Source organism: Merops nubicus, unplaced genomic scaffold (assembly GCF_000691845.1).
Source record: "Merops nubicus isolate BGI_N331 unplaced genomic scaffold, ASM69184v1 scaffold46457, whole genome shotgun sequence".
Classification (NCBI taxonomy): domain Eukaryota; kingdom Metazoa; phylum Chordata; class Aves; order Coraciiformes; family Meropidae; genus Merops; species Merops nubicus.
In genome coordinates this window covers 31,386-52,822 of record NW_008621857.1, presented here as the reverse complement: position 1 = coordinate 52,822, position 21,437 = coordinate 31,386, and the positions used below count along the sequence as shown (strand labels likewise).

At 41.0% G+C, this 21,437-nt stretch overlaps 1 protein-coding gene across 1 annotated transcript in view; it reads right to left on the bottom strand.

Annotated features, from left to right (window-relative positions):
- Positions 1 to 6,608: 6,608 nt before the first annotated feature.
- The window catches only part of TGFBR3 (transforming growth factor, beta receptor III), a gene marked incomplete at its 5' end in the record, with an annotated part of 34,271 nt that continues 19,442 nt past the window's right edge, over positions 6,609 to 21,437 (bottom strand). Inside the window, 5 exons of the mRNA XM_008944596.1 lie at positions 6,609 to 7,510; positions 13,736 to 13,843; positions 15,914 to 15,949; positions 19,690 to 19,810; positions 20,638 to 20,937. Of these exons, the coding sequence (XP_008942844.1) occupies positions 7,392 to 7,510; positions 13,736 to 13,843; positions 15,914 to 15,949; positions 19,690 to 19,810; positions 20,638 to 20,937 (684 nt within the window). The remainder of the gene's footprint in view (positions 7,511 to 13,735; positions 13,844 to 15,913; positions 15,950 to 19,689; positions 19,811 to 20,637; positions 20,938 to 21,437) is intronic.

Genomic DNA, 21,437 nt, shown 5'->3' with positions numbered 1-21,437 from the left:
ATACCTGATACTGATCATCTTCCATATCTTCAGCACCCTTCATCATCTGGCACTTGCAGTAGCCTGTTTTTTCTGTGCTGCCCTGTGCACTGGGGCTGCCTGATAAATATCCTTTGTGGCTCTAAGACAGAGTTTGAAATGTTTCAGGAGAACTGAGATCCAAACCCCACCTTTGAGTCTCTTTCTGCTTAGAAGAGTGAGAGCAGGTCTGTTTTGTGACCTTGGACCATGCAGGTGGCACCTGCACACAAGGACACTGTACAGAGCCATCCATTCTCCCAGAGGGTGCAGAAGCCCTCGCTACTCCTTATGTTCTGGTTGTTAGATGGCACTTTAAATATTGGGATAAAAACCTGAGCCACCCTCCCACCCCATCAAAACCCATGTGCATCTTTAAGCAACAGCAATGTTTAATTTTGTCAAAAAATTTTCACAACAGCTCCACTTTTCACCTCGCACGCTCCCACGGGGCATACACAGACTGTCACGGCTGTCCTCTTCCAAATCTACACCTGAATGCTGGCTTCCCCCGAGAAGCCACTGCCACGCACCCCTTAGCTGTCCTCCCGGCACCCCTGTGCTGACAGCCACTTCCCCTCCCACTTGGGCCAGCGCCAAGCCCCACGCTGCCATTTTGAGCCTGCCCGAGAGGCCGCAGGTCTCACCCTGGCCTGTGGCAGGGCCACCCCTCCAGCCCCAGCCCCAGCCCCGCTGCTCCACACCAGCTGGACTGGGAAGGGCAGAAGTTTCCTCTTGTTCATGGTGGATTCAAATTTTGAACTCCTGAGTGTGGTTTTTAGCAGTGAAGCAGCTCCTCAGAAGGCAGGGCTTGTCCTTTACTTGTTCTTGCAATGCAAACACTCGCCATCTGCCCAGTCCAAACGTCAACGCTGGGGTTTGACATTTGATTTAGTGACTCCTAACCAGAGCCCTCAGTATTTCATGGCACCTCTTCCTGAAGGAAAAGCCAGTGAGAACGTAGCCTATGCAAAAACCTTATTTGTCTGACAAAGTCTGTTAATAAAGGGCATGTGATAGGGATGGACAGACCCCAAAGTTAATGTCGCAAGTCTTGTCAATATACATCCCGCTCAGTCTGTCGATGCCCCACACCGCGCCAGCGCGAGCTCTCGGTGACAGGTAACGTCCTGCCTGAGCACCCTCGGGCACGGGGACAGGTCACCGCTGCAGCCTGTGCGTGGCAGCCCTGGCAGCCCGCCAGCTCCAGCTCCTTCCAGGCTTGAAGTGTCATGAGTCCTCAGCCTCCCATTTCCAGACACTTTATAACTGCTTCCTTCATTTTATTTTACAGTTTCCTTTCAGTGATTTAAATTTTCTATGACATGTTTTGGCACTCAAAAATATTGTGAAAACCTAAATACTCCTGCTGCAAATGCCATGGTGTGTATGATCCTCTTAAATCTTCCTGTTTATTTTATTTTCCATTCTTAACAGCTAATGTTACTAATCACTTTTAGGATCGTGGATTATTAAAAACATTATGTGAAGCAAAGACTTTCCCTGCATCCCAGGCTCTTACAACCCCATGGGATAGGCTTGCTTGCACTAAAGGACAGACTAAGAACTTTCTGATCTTTTCACCCTATTTACAAAGCAAATCTGGAAGTTAAGTGCTTAGAGAACTAGGAACACCAGTCAGGGATTGCACTTTGATTTTAGCAGGCATACCACAAAAAAATTTACAGGGCTGACAAAACAGATTGAGCTGAGCCTCTTAAAGCATCTTTAAGTACCATCAGCTTCCTCTGCCCAACAGTCAATATTCCGATTCTTAAAAGCATGATGTAATTTTTTGCCAGTACAGTCTGTTCTTTACTAAAGCTGGAAGTTTATAAGCAGCAGAAAGTAACAGCAGAGTGAAAAAGAGTCTCCACCCAAATATATTTTTAACCAGTTCTTCAGATATACATGACAAAATAATTGGATGGAAAAAAAATTGTCATTGTAAAAAAGTGCAAGAATAAAACTTTTGTTCTGCTTTTCTTCTTCATCTATCTGTAAACCAACTCCTCTCTATACTTTTCCAAAACACAATAACGCTCCACCACAGCACAGAACTAAATGCCAGGCTGGCGAGACTGGCTGCACAGCAGGGCTGGAGCCACCTTGGTGCACATCATCTTCTGGACATGTTGCAGTGAGTCCCTAAAGGCTTCTAGCAATTGAGAGGCTATAAAAATGTAATTCAAGCTGTAACCTTCTTTGGGTAGGTGAAGTGATGTAATTTGATCTTTCTTATGCAAAGAATTCAAACACTGTAAACGCACACAGGTTCACAAGGCCAGGTCTAGGGCCAGAGACCTGGGAATTACAGTACAAAAACCAAGCTGTAAACAGACTTCCAGCCTCATATATATCTGCTTTAAACTTATGAAGTGACAGCTGTGAAAATTTATCAAAATATTGGCTCCTTCTCCTTTTATACTGTCTTGCAGGGAACACTGTGATAAATCTAACTCTTTAAATTAAAAGAGCTCTGGACTATGTTTCTACTGAAACAGGCACTGGGTATTTTTCGATTCTCCAAAATGTTTGCTTCACTCACAAATGCTTGACAGAAACAAACACACAACATTGATGCTTACTTTGTAATATGGCAAGACTTTTACTTTTTAATGTCTAAAAAGACTCATTCAAATATATCACAATTTGTTGGCTAAGACTGTATTTAAAAATTAATTTTAAAATTAATTCCTCATATGAGACACTGATTTTGTGGTGTGCTTTCACACCGTATTTCAGTCAAAACACAAATCTTAAAGGTGAAAGTGAAGAACAGCTCCAGCATCTTCATGCTGAGAGTCAGCTTTGTGAAGCTCATTTCCAAAGGAAAATAAAGTCATAATGCAGAAACTGAAATATCGTTGTTATGTAGCAATAAAACTATTGTACCTCTGTGAGTTGTAACTCATAGGCAACATGTAAACTTAAGATTGCTTCTAATTATTAGCCTTTTTGGTGCTGAAGGAATCTTTAAACATTTCAGAACCCTTTCTCAGGGAACTCTCTTTTGTGAGATAATAACCACAACCTTTGAACAACCCAGGGAAACACCACTGAGGCTGGCTCCCCCCAAGTGCCCATAAAGAATCTTTTGCATATGAAATACAGGAAACAAAGCAATAAACAGGACAGTAAACACCCAAGCCCTTGCCCTGCTGATACATGGCCAAACTATCTGCTCTAGCACAGGAGAACCTTTCAGTAATGAAAACACATCCCAGCCTTGCTCATGTGTACTTAGAGTCAAGGGTACAACAGCCCAAGAGAGCTTCTGCTGCTTCAGCCAGAGGCTGAACTAACAGCAGACCCTTAGGCTTGAATGCATGTGCTCAAGCCAGACCTTGTGCAGGATGGGACTGCGGCTGTGCCTTGACATGCAACAGCTAAACACCTGCAGGATCAGAGCTTTTGACTTCAAATGGGAGTGAACAGCAGCATTTAACTGCAGGTGTCTACTAGTCTCTGCAAGAAGCCATGGTACCGGGAAGCCAACCAAAGCCAATGGGTAAAAGAACACAGAAAGGAGAAACAAAATCAAACCCTGCTTTAACACACAGAATTCCCACTGAAGTTTACAGGACACGAGGACACGGCAGTGAGACTTGATCGACTGCTGTTGGCTCTGTACAACTTCCATATAAATGAATTGCGGCACCAATTATTAATAAATTGATATATACTTTATTATGCACAAGAGACTAAGATGACACGACACTGTGGTTATCAAAATTGTACAACTATGCATTTCCACAAGTCTCTGAAATACTGAAAGCAATACGAAATACAAATGGGGTGTTCAGACTGGCCACAGGTATTAGGAAGTTTCTCCCATTCTTTGATGTTAAAAAAAAAACAAAGAATGTATTTGGGTCTTAAAGAACTGTACTTATTTATACAAAGGTGAGAATATTGTGTTTGGAACTAGTAGGAACATGGCAGCAAATATGTGGTAACGTTATGAACATCCCCACAAACGACAAACAACAACCGGGCAGAACAGTCACCTCACACAAAGGGCTGTCAGCACAACCAACAGTACAGTCTTCTTGTGAAGCATGAGGTAGATATACATAACAGAAAGAACAGTACATACAGGAGAGAAATGGTTAGAAAAGGGCAGGGGGAAGGTTACAATCATCAGCATCTACAGACATTTTGCAAAATCCATTTTCATGTGGAAAACGCTACCAAAATAGCCTAACACATACAGATTTGACTTTTTGAAACATGAATATAGTTATGTCCAATCCCAAACGCTGAAAAGGTTAGACTTAGTGATTAGATGATGCATGACACAACGAGCAGTTAAACTCTGGAGTTTAAGTATGTTACTAATAGCATTTACAGACAGGTGTCCCTTTTAAGGCCAGTCCTCCCGTTCTTATGTAAGAAGTTCCTTCACAGTCAACTCCATTATGCTGGTCCACCATCAAGTTCATCCCTCTGAAACCCTGCTTTAAAGCTCTCCGCTGTGACAGGAGCATCTCGCTGGCCCTCGACACCTCGCGGGGTATCTGCTGTGTGAAGTCCAACACAGTGAGACCAGGTTTGACAGAGGTGGGAAGCACTGACTTTGTGGGTATGCATTCAGGAGCTTGCCACACCACACACAGAAACTTGCAGTAGAGACAAATGGCTGCTGTAAAAGTAGACTTTATAGGAGTATCAGTACTCTGAACCACGGGCAGCTTAACAGCCGCTGGAAAGTACTGCATATTTTGGTAATAAAGCTATTAACTGGGAATGCCCATGTTTGGTTCTCTGTCTTTATTGAAGCAGAAATGGCTGTTCCATCTGCCAAGTAATTACATGTAGTTTTGGCAGCCTCCAATAGACAATTAATTCAGATTGATTAAAATTTCTGAATTAAATAGCTGAGTACACCAAGTTGAGTTATTTTAAACTGTATTTCAAATACAAGCCAACAAATTGAATGTTTGATCCTTACATATTTTTGGTTTATCTAACGGTAAATATAAATCTGTAAAATATTTTAAAATTAGAGTAAATTTTTTTGATAAAAAACATTGATAATGCAGCATGTTTCTCTCAAAAATATAAAATTATCTATATTACATAAAAAAGTTTCCAACCTGTCCATCCCAACAACCGAATCTAATACTTCCTATGAGAAACTACTTAATAAAATATCTGAGGAAGGAAAGGGTTAAAACAGGGAAAAGAATTTACAAAATACGTAAATTTCACAGTAATGGAAATTAAACATTTCATATGGAGTAACTTACATTTATCTAAAACATTTAAATATATCTTTATACAGAAATTTAATATAGTAAAATATAGCTTTGATTGAACTTAGACTCTAGTCTTCTTTGAAGACATCTTTAAAGACTTTACACATAGAATATGCTCATACAATACATTCTGCTGAAGGTTAGGCAAAGCGCTTTCTTTTCAACCACACAGGTAGCACATTCATCCTCCCGACACCTCGGAACAGAGCCAATCCTGCACACTCTTACACTGGGGGATAACTACACCTACGTGACCATCCTGCCACTGTTACCAGGAGTACTCACTGTCCTGGTAACATAGACCACTTTCCATACGTCCAACTCTACACACTGACTATCTGCACGCACTCTGAGAATAGCCATGATGTGTAGAGTTGAGCGTGTGCTTGTACCACCAAGGATGAGGCGTGTAGTTACTCATACGTGTAACTGTTTACAGGATTGGTAACAGACTTGATTTAAAGCAAGTAATATTCCACCTGATCCTGGGCACTTATATCTATTGCATATCTTGCACTTTTATCATCCTGGCATCAGCAAGGCACAAGTGTAGAATCAGCAAAAGAAAACCGCAGCTCAGACTTCAGAGCAGACTATCACTCTAGTGTAATGAATTCCCTTCTCCTCTTTCAGAACATGAGCAACCTTCACTAAAATTAACAAGTTACTCATCTCTTTTTTGGAGGAAAACAATGCTCATTCTCCCTCAGAGGAGAAGGATCAGTAGAATGCATTACAAAGTGGCAACATAACAGTCAAACAATTACACATCAAAAGTGTCTTTTTTTCTTTTCATTTGGCATCAATTTGAAGGTCAAGATATGGCAATGACACTAAAAAAATACTGTGACTATTAGTACCTTTCTGTCGTTTCCATATTCCGACACTGTTTTGGGACTCTCCAATTGACTTGTTCATACAACACTCTGACAAACAACACTGCACAACTATTTTAAGAGAATAGCTTAATTTTGATAGGCAGTATTCTGCACAAACAAAAGGCTCTACGGTACATCCTTTGTGTCCTCAAAACCACCTCTTGTTTCAAAGAGAATTTGGGTTAGCTAAAAGATTAGAATCAAATCACTTTTTTTTTTATCTTTCTAACTACTTATTACAAACTGAAGAGCCAGCTGGCTTTATTTTTTAAATATATATATAGGCATTATATATTTTATCTATAGAAGGAACATTGAGCTAATTTCTCAGTTGTTAAAGTGGTAAATTAGACTCTGTGTACTTAGGTATGTTTCTATCTGCACAAAGACATTGCCATTAAAGGTACACACATATCTGTGTTAGTGCACAAGACCATTATTTGTCTTAACATTTGTGTGTGCCTGTATTTGGTATAGTAGATTACAAAAATCTCTTATTAAAGAGCTTTGGCCCAGAGAACAAGAAAGGGAATGTTAGAGTGTGCTCTTCTCCAATTAGCAAATCAATGCATGCTAAAACAGAAATACCTGGAACAAACCTGCAGCTGCAAACACAACAAGAAAGCAAATGAGATGCTGTAGCTCTAAGCTTAACAAAACAAAGGTTACTCAAAAGTGGCTAAACACGGCTGAAGTAATAAAATGTTATTAACCAAACAGCTCTGATCTCGAAGCTTTCTTGCTTAGACAAATAGAAATCCTTTGACCTAAGATGATCTTTGTTCCGCTTATCTTGTTGAATTCCCTTAATGAATACTTTGTGTCAATGAGAAAGGGAAAGAAAAAAAGTCATATAGACAAAGCAGCATTTTTCCAAACTGGCATAGGTTTCACATTGAGGGCCCAGGGACCCCTAGAACAGGTTGCAGTACTGTAAAATTAGTAGCTTTGTCACATGTAGTATAACATGCTATAGAAGATCCAACAGGCTGTGTTCACCCACATGTTGTGTGCACATGTACACACCCACACACACAGTGGCTTCCCCCCCTAAAAAAAATCCTTTTTCTTTTTTTTTCTGTAAAAAAATCCCTCCTCATGTTTTTTGTTTTTTTTTTTTTTTTTCCCAAAAGCAACCAAACCAATCCTCTCAGCTTTAAAAAGCTGATGTCCACACACAGTCCTTTGAACCTATGCACTCCTATGTTACTCCTCGGGGGTGCTGCCCCCCGAGTTAGGTTGCACTGCTGCTAGAACAGGGGGTGCTCTGTGTACTGCCAATGCTGTGTGCTGCACTGCTGTTCTCGGAGGCCGGTGGGGATGTAGGGACCTGCTGTCTTCCTGCTGTGTCCCCTGAAGGAAAGAGGAGAGAAAATGGAATGAGAAGGGAAATTGAAAATGTTTAATTGTCACAGAAAACACTTCATAGAAAACATGGCATCCTACAGAAAACAATCCATCTTTTAACTAGCATGGAAGTAGAAATTGTGCCACTCTGTGAATGCCCAAAAGAGAATAATGAGGCCATGCAGGAAACTAACTGTGGCATTTTCAAAATTACAGTGCTCAAGTCTGCAACCTTAGTAATATTACAAAATAGCCTCTTCAAAACAGATCATAGAATCATAGAATCCTTTAGGTTGGAAGAGACCTTTAAGATCAGGAAGCCCAACCATAAAGCCAATATTACTAAGTCCTTTGCTAAAACAGAATCAGAATCTGTCAGGGTTGGAGGAGGCCACAAGGATCACCCAGTTCCAACCCCTCTGCCATGAGCAGGGACACCTCCCACTAGATCAGGCTGTCTAGAGCCTCATCCAGCCTGGCCTTAAAGACCCCCAGGGATGGGGCCTCAACCACCTCCCTGGGCAACCCATTCCAGGGTCTCACCACTCTCATGGGGAAGAACTTCTTCCTCACATCCAGCCTGAATCTGCCCACTTTCAGCTTTGCCCCGTAAGATACTGTAAGGCCACAGTAAGGTCACCTCGGAGCCTTCTCCTCCCCAGACTGAACAGCCCCAACTCTCTCAGCCTGTCCTCACAGGAGAGCTGCTCCAGCCCTCGGATCATGCTGGTGGCCCTTCTCTGGACACGCTCCAGCAGGTCCGTATCTTTCTTGTAATAGGGGCTCCAGAACTGGATGCAGTACTCCAGGCGGGGTCTCACCAGAGGAGAGTAGAGGGGGAGAATCACCTCCCTCGACCTGCTGGCCACACTTCTCTTGATGCAGCCCAGGATCTGGTTGGCTTTAAGATTAAGTTTATATAACATGCACTATAGCTGCCCCCTCCCTTGAGCTCATCTCTCAGGATGTGAACCTGTGATCTCAGCACAGTAACACAGACAGACTGCTGCTGCTTGAGCTGCAGAACAACCACAGCAGCCAGTACCAGCATGGCTGCTTTCCCAGCAAAGAGCCAAGACAGAAATGTTTTGCCAGATGATGGGCAGGAATGACTGGGAACATTCAAAGGCTGATACATCTCCTGCCTCATGAGTCTACAGCAATGCAGATCTCCTGCTTCATGTTGCCTAGGTTATCTGAAACTTGATGCCATGGGCCAGGTCTGAAGAGTCCAATTTTTCTCCCTGCTCAGGATTTGGTAGAGCTCCCATTCCACAGTGATTGCTTCAGTTGGAGGCTGGAGGCATATCCTGCATCCAGAGGGTTACAGAGCAGGATGAGCCAGCTTCCTCCCACAGGAACTGCTCTGGCACATCCCCATGCCCTGTGTGCTGCTGCCCAGCTGCCAGAGCACCGAGCTCCTCGGGAATGCAGTGGAGGAAGTGTGCCATTAACACTTTATGTCTCGGGCCAGAAAATGCCCTTCTGAAGGCTGCTCAGTATTCAGAGCTCTGCTACAAACAAGGGAGGTCTTAGGATTTCTTACAGCAGAGGTTGCAAGTGCTCTTTGTAATGGAAACCAGCAGGTTTGCTGCTAGCTTGTGCCGCAGCCACAGCTGTAAGTGCATGTGAGGCCCCACAGCGCATGGCTCTCGCCTTACACCCCACTGGTTTAGGAATGGCGAGGAAAGAACGGACTGGACAGGACAGAAAAACAACAAACTAAACCACGTCGCCCAGGAGGCCAATGAAATGTTTAAAAGTGAGGGCGAGGATCTTGCTCTTGAATTCAGCGCTCAGTCCAGTGTTTATTCTTGTGAGTAGATTTTGATTCTCTACTTCCCAGTGTAAGAAATAACTACGCAGCTTGTCCATGAGCAGCAGATTTCTGCTCACATGCATCTAAGCCAGAATCTACCTTCAGTCATCTGCAAATAAACTGAGTTTGAGCTCTAACTTGCATTAGAAATGGCTTCGCAACCCATCAGAATAAATGGTATTAAATCGATCTCCGTGTCATGGTGCTGTAAAAGCTTTCACAAGCCTTGTTTGGATGCCTTCCCCCTCCCGACTTGCTCCAGTTGTTTGTGTACGAGTCTTCCTTCCTTCTGTGCTACAGGATATATTTATAAAGGCAGCGACAAGTAAACTCCCTTTCACGAAAACAAAGCAAGCGAATGCAAACGCCCGTGAGCAGCAAGGCGAAGCCGCGGCCCCGTCAGTGGAGGAGAAGCCGCCATGGCCAGGCCTTGGCCCGCCCACTCCCCCGGCGGGGCCCCCGGCTCTCCCTGCAGCCCCGCGGCCACCCCTGCTACGAACCGCACAGTGACACGGATCTGCGCCAGCCTCAGCATGCCAGCACGGTCCCTGTGCATTTCACCATAAATTCATCTATAAGCTAAACACGTGTTGGCTTTATTTTATGGCAAAGTGACAAGCGCGGTGCCGGAGTCCCCACGCGAGCTCAACAGCTTGCCCTCCTCCTCCCAGCTCTGCTGGAGAGTGCCTTAGGAGGCACCTTCCCTTCGGTTTGGGATGGCAGCCCCCTTCCTTCTGCTGTAATTCAATTGCCTCTGCAGCACGTCATTTCTAGAGCACGATCAGCAGCCCTGATACACCACGATCACTTACGGAGCAACAACATACTCCCTACATCCTCAAGCAAAAAAAAATCCAAACCACAGTGACATTATGAACACAGTCTAGCAACTACATCTGGACTGGCTGATTTTTCCTGCACGTTATTTCCTCAACACCCAGCAAATCTATCGTGGAGTTTTTTTACAGCATAGTCATGAAAAGGATGCAAAGAAACGTAAATTATCACTGAAGAGGCATTCTCCATCTGTCTTTTTCATGTCGACAGCTTCATGTACCCCATGTTACTGAACCAGAACTACTCAAAATGGACATGTCTCATCTATTGACAGTAAACAAGCTTTTACCCATCTGAATGCGACAACATGCACTTTATTATTCACACTTAGGAAAGCTGCCAGTTGTACTCCCTGTCCAGGAAGTCTGAATGTTTGCTTTTCTATCTCCATTTGCCAAATATAATTGGTTGCTATGTCAGTTTATTTTAAATCAGATCCCATAAAAAAGGGAGAAGTGGGGGAGGAGGGACGCTTTTAACTTCTCAGATTTTGGAACATTTTATCCTCTTAAGTTGCAAGACTGCCTGGAGAAGGAAAACACGCTTTCTAAGAGAATGAAGCAACTGATGTTCTCTGTAACACAGTTTACTTCATTTAGCAGTCTTAATTAACTAATCAGACTTGTGCATGTCCCTTCCTAAACACTGTCAATTATGCCTATTAAGACAGACAGTACATTGATAGATATTTAGGTGGTTAAATTTTGAAGGGTTCCTGCATCCATGCACACTGCAAAGTTTTTGCATCTTCATAAAACACTCAGTTACATTTGGTTAATTGTGACAAATCTCTGCTACTTTCCTTTGGTCTTGGGCCCTCTGCCAGCAGGACCAACACTGCTGTGAAAAGCTTTCAGCCACCTTTTGTGCCCTTTAACTGACTGGAGAAAGGATCAGAAGTAAAGTCCTTTTGTGCAGAAGTCAGCTAAAACTCTTCCTCTAGTGCTATAATCCTTCCTAGCTTCGCGCCTCTGTTTTCTTACTATATGTGCATGTTAGGACATCTGTACTATATGTTGAATTGTTTCAGAGAATCCTGAGTATTCTCAAGCACAAATCTGAACCTTTAGCAGAACGTTTTTCATGGCTGAAATCAGCAAAAGCTCTACATGAAAAAAATGCAACACAACAATCCTTGTCCAATATATGGAGACTCAGTTCTTTTCTGCTATAAATTGTTTGATGTTTTAATGTTAAAGGCCTATCAAGATGAACAAAGAGCTCATTCATCTAAAGCTTTTTCCAGGTTAGAATGAGTCTGCCAGTAGAGACATACTGATACAAGTATATCAGCAAACCTTTTTTACTAGCAGCAAAAACGTGGCCTTTTTCTGTATTGCAGATATCACTACAGCAACAAATATACTTTACTTCACACATCCCAATTTGCCTTTCTCCACCAGCAGTAGCTTTTGTCCATGCTCCGAGTATCACCAACACACTTTTAGAATGAACTCATATTTTCCAACCTTTGGTCTAAATCCTGTGTTAGAATCCCAGTGCTACTTGCAACAAAAGATGAGATTTCAGAACACAACTCAGCAATGCACGAATTCTCTAATGGCAGAACACAGCCACCCTGCAGATGAAATTTAGATTATCTTTTTTTTTCCCCTCCATGTTTTAATAAAAGTCTGCAGCCAGCTCTAAAATGTTTCCACTGCTTCTGGATTATCTTGTCTGCCATAGCAGTCACCCTCTAAGAGACTGTCCTTGCCAGAGCCTTTGCTGCACTCTGCTGCAAGTTGTGGTTTGTAGACACAACATATTATGCACATAAAAATTATGCACACTGGAACATAGGTTCACTTTCACAACCCTTTGAAAATCTGAACCAGATATCCTCCTAGATATTTTTTATAATTTCTGTGATTCTCTGACCTGATGAGTTACAACTTTCCCGTCCTTTCTTTTCATTTATTACTTTTTGTCTGGCCACTCCACATTTTCATCTCTCAAACACAATGCTAGAGCAACTGCCCTCTCTACTTGTACATGGTCACTATGACTGATGTACTTTGTTAATGTAATTCTTTTAATGGGATTGGTCCAAATCCCATCACTGCTGAAGGATTTACCATGTTGGCTTCCCAGTGTTCCTTGACGACTGATACACAACATGTGTCTATAGATGGGTCTGTATATGCACAGAGACTGAAATTCCACAAATGCAGGACCAATGGTATTAATGTAACATTTTAAATTTTTTAATTTTAATTTTTTTTTAAAAAAAGCTACCTATTAGGAAATTACCTTCTTAACTTACACGTTTACTCACTGAACTTGCACTTACTTTTCTAGCACAATGCTTCAGTAGTGTATGATGCGGAATTATATTATTTATACATGATCACAAGCTTTAAATTTTCCACATTTGCCTCAGTTCCAAGCAAGCTTCATACACAGCTGGTGCATTGAGAAGTATTAAACTGCTTATACAAAGTTGTACTGCCAACTGGAAAAAAATAAAACCACAAAGTTGGTTTTTTTTTCAAAATTAGAGTAAGTTCCTGGGTCATAATATTTACAGAAGCTCCAAACCAACAGGGCCAGATTCTCACTCCTAAATAGCTTCCATGAGATTTTAGATGCTGAAAAAAACCGTGCAGCAGGCAACCAGAGAATTCCAGTGTTTCAGAGCTACACAGGTTCAGAATAATTGACCTCACATTATCCCCACCTCCCAGAGATCTTCATAGGGTCTTGTGAGGTCAAAAGTGGAGCCTAGCATGCTATAGGGATCCTGAGATACGCCGTAATCCATAAACAGACAAGGTCAGATGTCGCAAATGAAGGTCCCACCAGCGTCCAGTCTTCGTACCACCTTGCAGATTACATGCAACAGAAAGTTCCAAAACTCCCCCTTCTTCCAATACAGTATTGTATTTCTGCTAACTTAGTTGAGTATGGAAAAAAATTCTGAGGATATACTGAAAAGCTATCTGTGTATAAAGGCTGCCCCAAATCAGGCACATTCCTGGTTATTTGTCTGGACACAATTAAGTGAGATTACACACAACTTCTACCAATTTAATGTAACAGTTGAAGTAATTAGGGCAAAAATCTCACGTAACTGAGGCCCAAGAAACTTTTTCAAGTCTAGCTATATTCAGAATATGTTTATATAAATAAAGCACTCTCTTAGTCATTTGGCCCACTCCTTGTACTGATATCACATTCCCAGTAGGACCCATTAACTGAATTGTTAACTACATTTCAAATACAGAGATGCTACTAATGATAATGCACAAGTCAGGAATACTCAGTTTTACTCATGTCCCAGGTGAATTTTCTAGATTTGTGTTTTACATTATTTTAGGAAATTTTAAACCACGTTCATCAAGCGTAACACCTCCCTTTAGGGAAGGGTGTGTATCAAACTGTGGATACGCACCAACGGGCTCATGGGAGGAGTCGCTGGAAACCACCCTAGTAAGAACACAGAGCAAGAAAAGAAGTCTGGGGTAGCCACTGCTGGTCTCCCTCCCCTCCCTCCCAGCCTGCAAGAGTCCAGACCACACTGCACCTCCTGCGGCATGACCTGCACTGAGGTCAGTAGGAGCCACCACACTTACCCGTGTGGGAGTAGATAAACCAGAGTGCTCCTGTGAGCAGGGCTCCAATCACAAACGCTGCAAAGGCAATGCCCACGACTGTCAGCGTGTCCAGACCGTAGAACACGGCTACAAGGGTAAACACACATAATAAGGACTTTTTAGTTCCATTGGCAAATAGTGCTTTACAAAAATTCGTCCTTACACTTTCATGGAAAAGTTTGTTTTTTTTTTTTTTAATCATAGCTGATTAAGCACCAGTTTAAGCAACAGACTAGCATATTTGCATCAAGGAAATCAAAGTGATGCTTTTAGAGACTGGCTTCAGTCCAACCAACTGTTCCACATCACAAAGCAAAACCCCAGCTCAGCACACCCAAATCTGGAAAACGTTGCAAAAATTAAGCGTGTTCAGCTGGCTGTTAATACCTTGCTTTCAATTAAATATCCATATATATTAATTATAGGGTTTTTTTTTAACACGCTGAGATTTTTGTCAAAAGATGCTTTTCATTTAAATGCTCTAACATTCAAGCAAACTTTCCCCTACATCTCCTGCAAGTTTAGTCTGAAATCTAGGTGGAGAACGGAACTGCTGTTAAGAGGGAAGAGATGCCAGCAAAAAGTCAGCGAAAACATAAATAGAAACAATTGTTTTTTCACATTTGGCAATGCTTTCAATAACTGAAATTAATTCCAGAACACAAAAATAGAATCCCCCCCCCCATAAATCTCTTTCTAGGAGAGAGGCCCTTTTGCAGTACCATTTCAAGGGGAATAGCATCTATTTCTGCCCCCCAGTGTTAACCATCCAAACAGAGAGACTTTCGGCTTTTGATTTTTTCTCTTTAGTGATTGGAAATACTTAAAAAAAGAATAAATCACTCCTAGCAATCATCTGGGGATACTTCTTCCTACCAAATTGCTTTCTAGCTTCAGTATTTTTAATGTATCCCAGTGCACAAAATGGCTTAGGCCAGTGAATAACATATTACTGAGTAAGCTGGTCAGGAAATGAGCTGACTGGATCTTCTCAGTAGTATCGTTCAGTGGAATTTTAGTTCTCAAAATACAACCAACACCCTTACTGTACAAGTTCCTGCATCCAGCAGAAGTCCCTATGGACAACCCCCAGCCCAACAGCTCCTGAAATCCTCAGGGCCATTCTCATTTTCTCCTTTTGACAAATGTCCTCTCCAGCAGTTCCTTTTGGCAAGGGCCTTCAGGACTCATTTCTGGGTGTCTGTGACCAAGTTTGCATATGCAACACCTGACAGATAGTAGCTTAGAAGGCTTTTCTTCCATTTCTTCAACGAGTCTACTTCTGATTCCTTTGGCTGCATCTGGCAATTTTAAATGCAAACAGAGAAGACTCTCCTAAATTCAACTTTTTTTTTTCCACAAGGCACCAGCCAGTGTGGTTCCTTAGTGAAGAAGACGAAGTCACATTGAAGCTGAACTGTCAGAACAGTAATTTCTTTCCCCTTGGTATTTCGAGCAAATTTAGTCCCAAAGACGTCAGGACACAAGCCAAGAGAAAAAAAAAAATCTTCCTCTTCTAACCTTCTTCCTTTTCTCCACTCATCTTTGGTTTTGGCTACAAGTCATCTTCACTTTCCTGTTTATTATTGTCTTCTAGTGCTGCTTCTCTCCTTTTCTTCCCTTCCTGGGTCAGTAATTGACCCCCGGTTAATTCATTATGCCAAGACAACAGAAGGAACAAAGAAATGTAATCCTTATAAAGTCAGTGATTTCATCTACCACATGACCTGTCAGTGCTGGTGTCAGAATAACTGCGGACTTGGCCAACTGTAGTGTAGGGTACAAGTGAGGCTCGGAGTAGGACACAAGAGCTCCATAAGATTGCACTGCTACAGAAACCCTGGTATTGGGAAGCAGTGGCCTCAGCAGAAAGGGTGAAATAACACACATCAGCAAATGAACTTGCTAAGGCTGTGGCTCTCAGTGGTGTTTTTCCAAATTTGATTTTCACATACACAAAAGGTCACAGCCCTTCTCTCTAAATGCTTATGGAAGTCTCTCAATCAGCAATACAAGCAGAATTCTGTTCTGTCCCTGGATTTAGCACACACATACATACACATACTCAGAAAGCTGGAAGATAGTTTTCTTCACTTATCTAATATTTTCTAGACAAAAGCTTAAGGCTTAGAAGAGATTGCTTTAAAAGTCACTTACGTGGCTGTCTCACATTTGGCTTTGGAAGGGAAGGATCTAATTAAAAAAAACCAAACAACAAAACATTAATCAGACAGAGTCCCACATACAATCTACAAACTATGCAAGCAACTTTCAGGATGCAATCTGACAGAGACAAAGTATTTGTAATTTTTACAAACCTGGAACTTCAGGAAGACTGGCCCAAATACAATAATCTTTCTCATCTCAGAAAAATTCTATTCATATATTGAACATTCTTCAGGGGAACATATCTACAGTTTAGGTCATGCATCATATATTTTGCTGCCAAGTACACTGCAACCTTTCCCATCCAGACGTCATCAGGTCTGACCTGCAGTAACTCTGGTTAACCCTATGTGGAGCTCTTAAAAAGCAGAGATTGCAAAAGCTGTTCTAAGGTGATCACTTTCATCTGACTACTCACTAATCACAAACGCTAGATACCAGCATGCTAAACCACACATACACACAAAATAAAATCCAACACTGGCTACTGCCTCTGAGGAAAAGTCAGTATCATGGCACGATACACACTCCTTTGTCCAAATTGCATGAGTATGTGTTGATTCCCACATTTTTGTGAGTCCTACTTGGTATTCTGTCTTGGAAGTTGAGGTGGTATTTTTGTTTTGTTTTTTTAATTGTATATAGGAAATATCATAGCTATTATATCAAAGATATTACTCTTGGCAAGAACATCAAATATCATTATCAGCATGTAACAGAAAGAGACAAGTTGAAAAATGAAGAATTTTCCCTTCTTTTGCTTGTATGGCTCCTCTTGTCTTTCTCCAAGAGTGCCATCTCAAGCAGAACAGCCAGAGATTCTGGTTTCAGACCCAAGGACCTGCTTGGTTAGCTGCAGTTTACTTCTGGACTGCCCAGTAACCCAGAAATCTTTTTTAAATTCTGGCATATCTAACTGTGTTCAGTGTAAAAGCTGTAAAAAGATTTGATAAGGCTGTGTCCCAATACTTGGCTTTGTATCTTTAGCAACTGAAAAAGAAAAAGTTTAATTGCTATGCAAACATAGTGGCTAAGAAATACTAAAAATAAATATACTATTTATTTAAAGTATTCTTAAACTAATACTATGCTTTTAACTTCTACAACCCAACTGGCAGTACTGAACTGCCAGCAATATGCTAGACAATTATTAGACTCTGAGATACGTGTGCCTGCAATATCCAAAAAAGCTTTTTATTTAAAAACTTCATTATTGTCACTTGTTCTAATACGCAAGTATCTCTTCCAGATCACTCTTGGCAGGATGGCAGGAAACAGGTGAGAACAGAGGGGTATGGGGGTTGCTGGGGTGTGTGTGCATCCACAAATAAACTGGAAAGCCATTAAGTGCCCACAACAGCAAAAGCACAACTGAATGTAAGATTTGGGAGGAGGGCTGGACTGAAACCAAGGAGCACTGAACAGTACAAATGCGGGTAAGGGATACTATCAGATCACCTAAACACTCCACTAGCATATCCCAAGTGCCAAGAAAATGCCTTCTGAGCTGATGGGAAAAGGAATTTTCCGTGCTCATTCTGCCACCGGCCTCTCTACAGAGAATGTAAAGTCTGCTAATTAATGACAAGCTGTGTAGCCCGTTATCAATTCTCCTCAGCCATCCATTTCTTACATGTATTTTAAAGCTATCTGCTCAGAGCAACAGACAAGCAAAAGGAAAGAACAAGGAGTTAGGTTTTATACACTTCCATTGGGAAGTCCATTAGTGTACTGCAATAATGTAAGCATCTGAGCTTATAAATAGCTAATAAAATTAGGAGAGGAGGAAAAGTCACTCATTTAGATACACAGTTGTGATTTCTATCACAGTCAACTACAGCCACAAGCTTATGTCTGAAGAAAAAAAGATGACACCTTTGCAATGACCACTTTGTTCTGACTTTTGAAATGTCAAGCGCATGACTTCTACACCTGGCATGCAGAGCAGATCCAATGACAGTAACTCACTCATGGCTTACAACAGTGAAAGCTGGCCTGTTCATCACATGCAAGAAAATTAAGAACACCACCTCTAAGATGTAAATTCTCCTGTTCCATAATGCTATACAATTGCTTCTCTAAATCCTGGATTTACATATTGGTCAACAACAGCATTTGGCTTTTAGAAAGAGGTTTCTTGATTCACTGCAGAACAACTGCACACTAACAAAGCTAGGCTGTTAACGTGCCACTTCGTATCGTGCCTGAAAGCTGTGACATGCTGGGGAGGTTCCCACCAAACATGGCACAATTAGACTAAATCACTCACAATGCAGCAAAATATTCTATCATGCTGTTGTCTTGTAACTAATCTTTATAAATTTAGCTCATCTTTGCACACTAAGACCTTGTGCCTCTGACAAAGACAACATTCTGAGTGGAACCCAAGAGGGGAGCTGCACACAATGCTCCACACATCGGAAGGGCAAGAGAGCTCTGACTACCAGTCTGTTTATTGAAAGCTGAACTTCAGTTACAGGATTTACTCATTCCCAATAGAATAACCACTGGAAAAAAATGAGAGCTTTGCAAAAAGAAAAAGCACAGAGTCAGGCCCAAAGCTCAGTTTTAATTGTACCACACTGACAGATCAAATATTTGCCTTTAATTCATACTGGATTTGATCTGTATTAACAAATACGTAAAAAAAAAAAACAAAAACAAAAACACAAACCCAAAACTAAACATGAGCTGACTTGCAGACTTAAACAGAAACAGTTTTTGCTTGTGTTCTCTAGCAATGCTGTATGGTACTTTAAACTGTTCAAAGAATAAAAAGCACGCACTGTACAACGGAGCCTACAGGACTTCCGATCCTCATCCTTCTGACACTCCCCAAAAAGCATTCCAAAGGTCAAACAGCCTTTGGATACAATTGGAAGATTCTGATGTACTCATGAAGTTACTGAAGCTTCCAATTAAAATCCTATGCTAACACAGACAGAAAAGATAACACATATTTTCTTCTACAAATGCATCAAAACATAACTGTTGCTGTTGTCAGAGGGATTCACTACGAAAAACTTTCAAATTAAATGAAACTGTGAAAATGCTTTGTAGTTCCCATCATTCACGGGGCATATTTGTAAGCTAGAATACAGTTTCATCGTACCATTTGGCATTATCTCATAATGCTCTTTAGCCTTTCCAACTCCTTCAACCAGTTAGTAGCCACACTTATGTTTTTTGCCATGAAGATTAGACAATCAAACCAGCCTCACTGATGTGGAGCTAGAATACCTTTGCGCATCTCATCTTTTGCTCTTAATAGTTTAACACTCTAATGAGTCTCTGGTGGCCACCCCTTTTCCTTACAAACTTACCAGGCTTTAGTGTCCCAAATACTTCGTAAGTCCATTGTTGTTATTGATATATATATTTACAAACATAATACAGAAATGATACAGCAGGGAGCAGAGCACTGCCTTTGATCTCTGGACAACAAGAAGTTGCTGGAAGCACCACTGCTATATTCATATTTCTGAAACTCATATTGTTGTGTAGCACAGCATTTCTTTCTCAATGCCTGGCAAAACCACATGTCCAGAGATTAAGAAAGACAGTTAAATAAAACTGCAGTGAACTGCCATGATGATTGCTGACAGGGAAAAGCCTAAACAAATAACATCTTACAAACACAGTATCACCACAAGATTATACAATGCCACATACTTGGAGTACTCCCTCATTTCAAGCATCTGTATGTTACACTATTTTTTTTTAGATATAGAGAGTTTTATTAAACAGTTCAAGCTCATTTTCCATACCTTCTGGTTTTCCTTCATGTGTTATTACAACAAGGGGTTTGGTGAAAGTTTTCTTGTTGTGCATCATGGCCAAGATCATATGCACATTGAGAGAGGTGCAAGCTTCATCAGGAGGAATGCACTGCAAGTGGAAGAAACAGTGCGTGAGGTCAGCAAGTCACTGATCCACCAGGGTAACTGTGCCAGCTGCACCATTACCTGTTTTATTCTGTATTACCAAAAAGAGAACAGAACCTCAAAAAAAAACCCCTGGGGTAATGTACTGGCAAAGGTAACTCTCAGCTGTACTTCAGGACGCAACCTTTGCCTTCGTTAAGGATCCTCTAACCTTTATGAGAGTGTTACAATTGAATTTAAGTGGTAGTAATTATTTGTTTTAGGATACATGTTTTTTAAAAATCTGTTAGCCAAAACTATCATCTAGCCACCATCATATGTTGATTAACAATGACAAATCATCTTTAAAAAAAAAACTTGAAGGGGGGATGTGCATAAACCCCAGAGTAAAAATAAATTAAAAAAATCTTTGAATGCATTCTTTAACAACTATTTTCCAGCTATTTCTATTCGTTCTAAAACAAAATTTGGCAATTCTCTTCTGTAACAATCAGATTGTGACATTATATGTTATTATGCATGTCTTTGGAAATTAAAGCTAACATTGTGCTTTTGGATATTAATAGCAGGGATAAACTTGAACCGCCTGCATAATAACAATCAATTTTTATTTATCCAACATAACCACCTAATGAAATTTAAACAAACTATAAATTATGCAGTCAAAATGTAGATCATCATAACTCTTATCTAGTAAGAACTTGAGTCTAGAGATATCATGTTCATTGCATCAATTCCACAGAAAATCGTTTATTCACTTCAAAGTTCACATGAAAAAAAAAGTCTTATTTTCACCTAAATCACAAGTTTAGACTGGAATAAATTACTGACCTTTGGCAATCCTTCAGTATCTTTGTCTTTATTTGTACACAAAGTCAACTCGCAGTGAAGAAAGAGCAGTGAGATGTTGAACATTGGTTTAAATACAAAGCTAAATCTTTTTTTGTCCTTCTGTGCATGTGGTATTGGAAAGTTCACCTTCTCAGTGTTGTAGAATTTAACAGATTCATCTTTAGGACAAATGTTTTCTATAATGGTGTAGTCAGACATTCTATCTGGATTTGAATATGGGGAAACAAAGCACGTTTGAATGGCAAAGCCCAAGGATCTGTCAGCTTTAGTCACAGACACCTACATTAAAAAGAAAGAGACGGTAAGATCTCAGAAATTACATTTTTTTGTTCACATTTCATTAACATTTTCAACAATTTTTTTAAGCTGTTTTCCAGTGCCACTTTCAATCTGAACTATTGTGGATGTTAAATGTTAAGGGTAGACGGTTAAGCAAGAGACAGAAAATCTGTAGTTTCAAAACCAGCAGCTGTTTAACAGCATAACAGTGCATAAATACATCAATCCCTTATCTTTTCAAAAGCAGATAAAAAACCAGTCTAGAACAGACACGTAGCTAAGGACTGCAACTGCCACTGCTTCCCTTAGGCACACAGACTATAGCAGAGCTGTAGAGAAGTCAGTTACTAATTCCACATCTTTTTATCTGTTTGAAACATTAAAAAAAAAAGAAAAAGGAAAAAAAAATGTGCAACAGACACAACAAAGAACCCACCCCCGGCCAAGAGAGGAATGCAGAGGCAGAGAGGAGGTCATGGTCTGACGTGTGGGTGGGATTC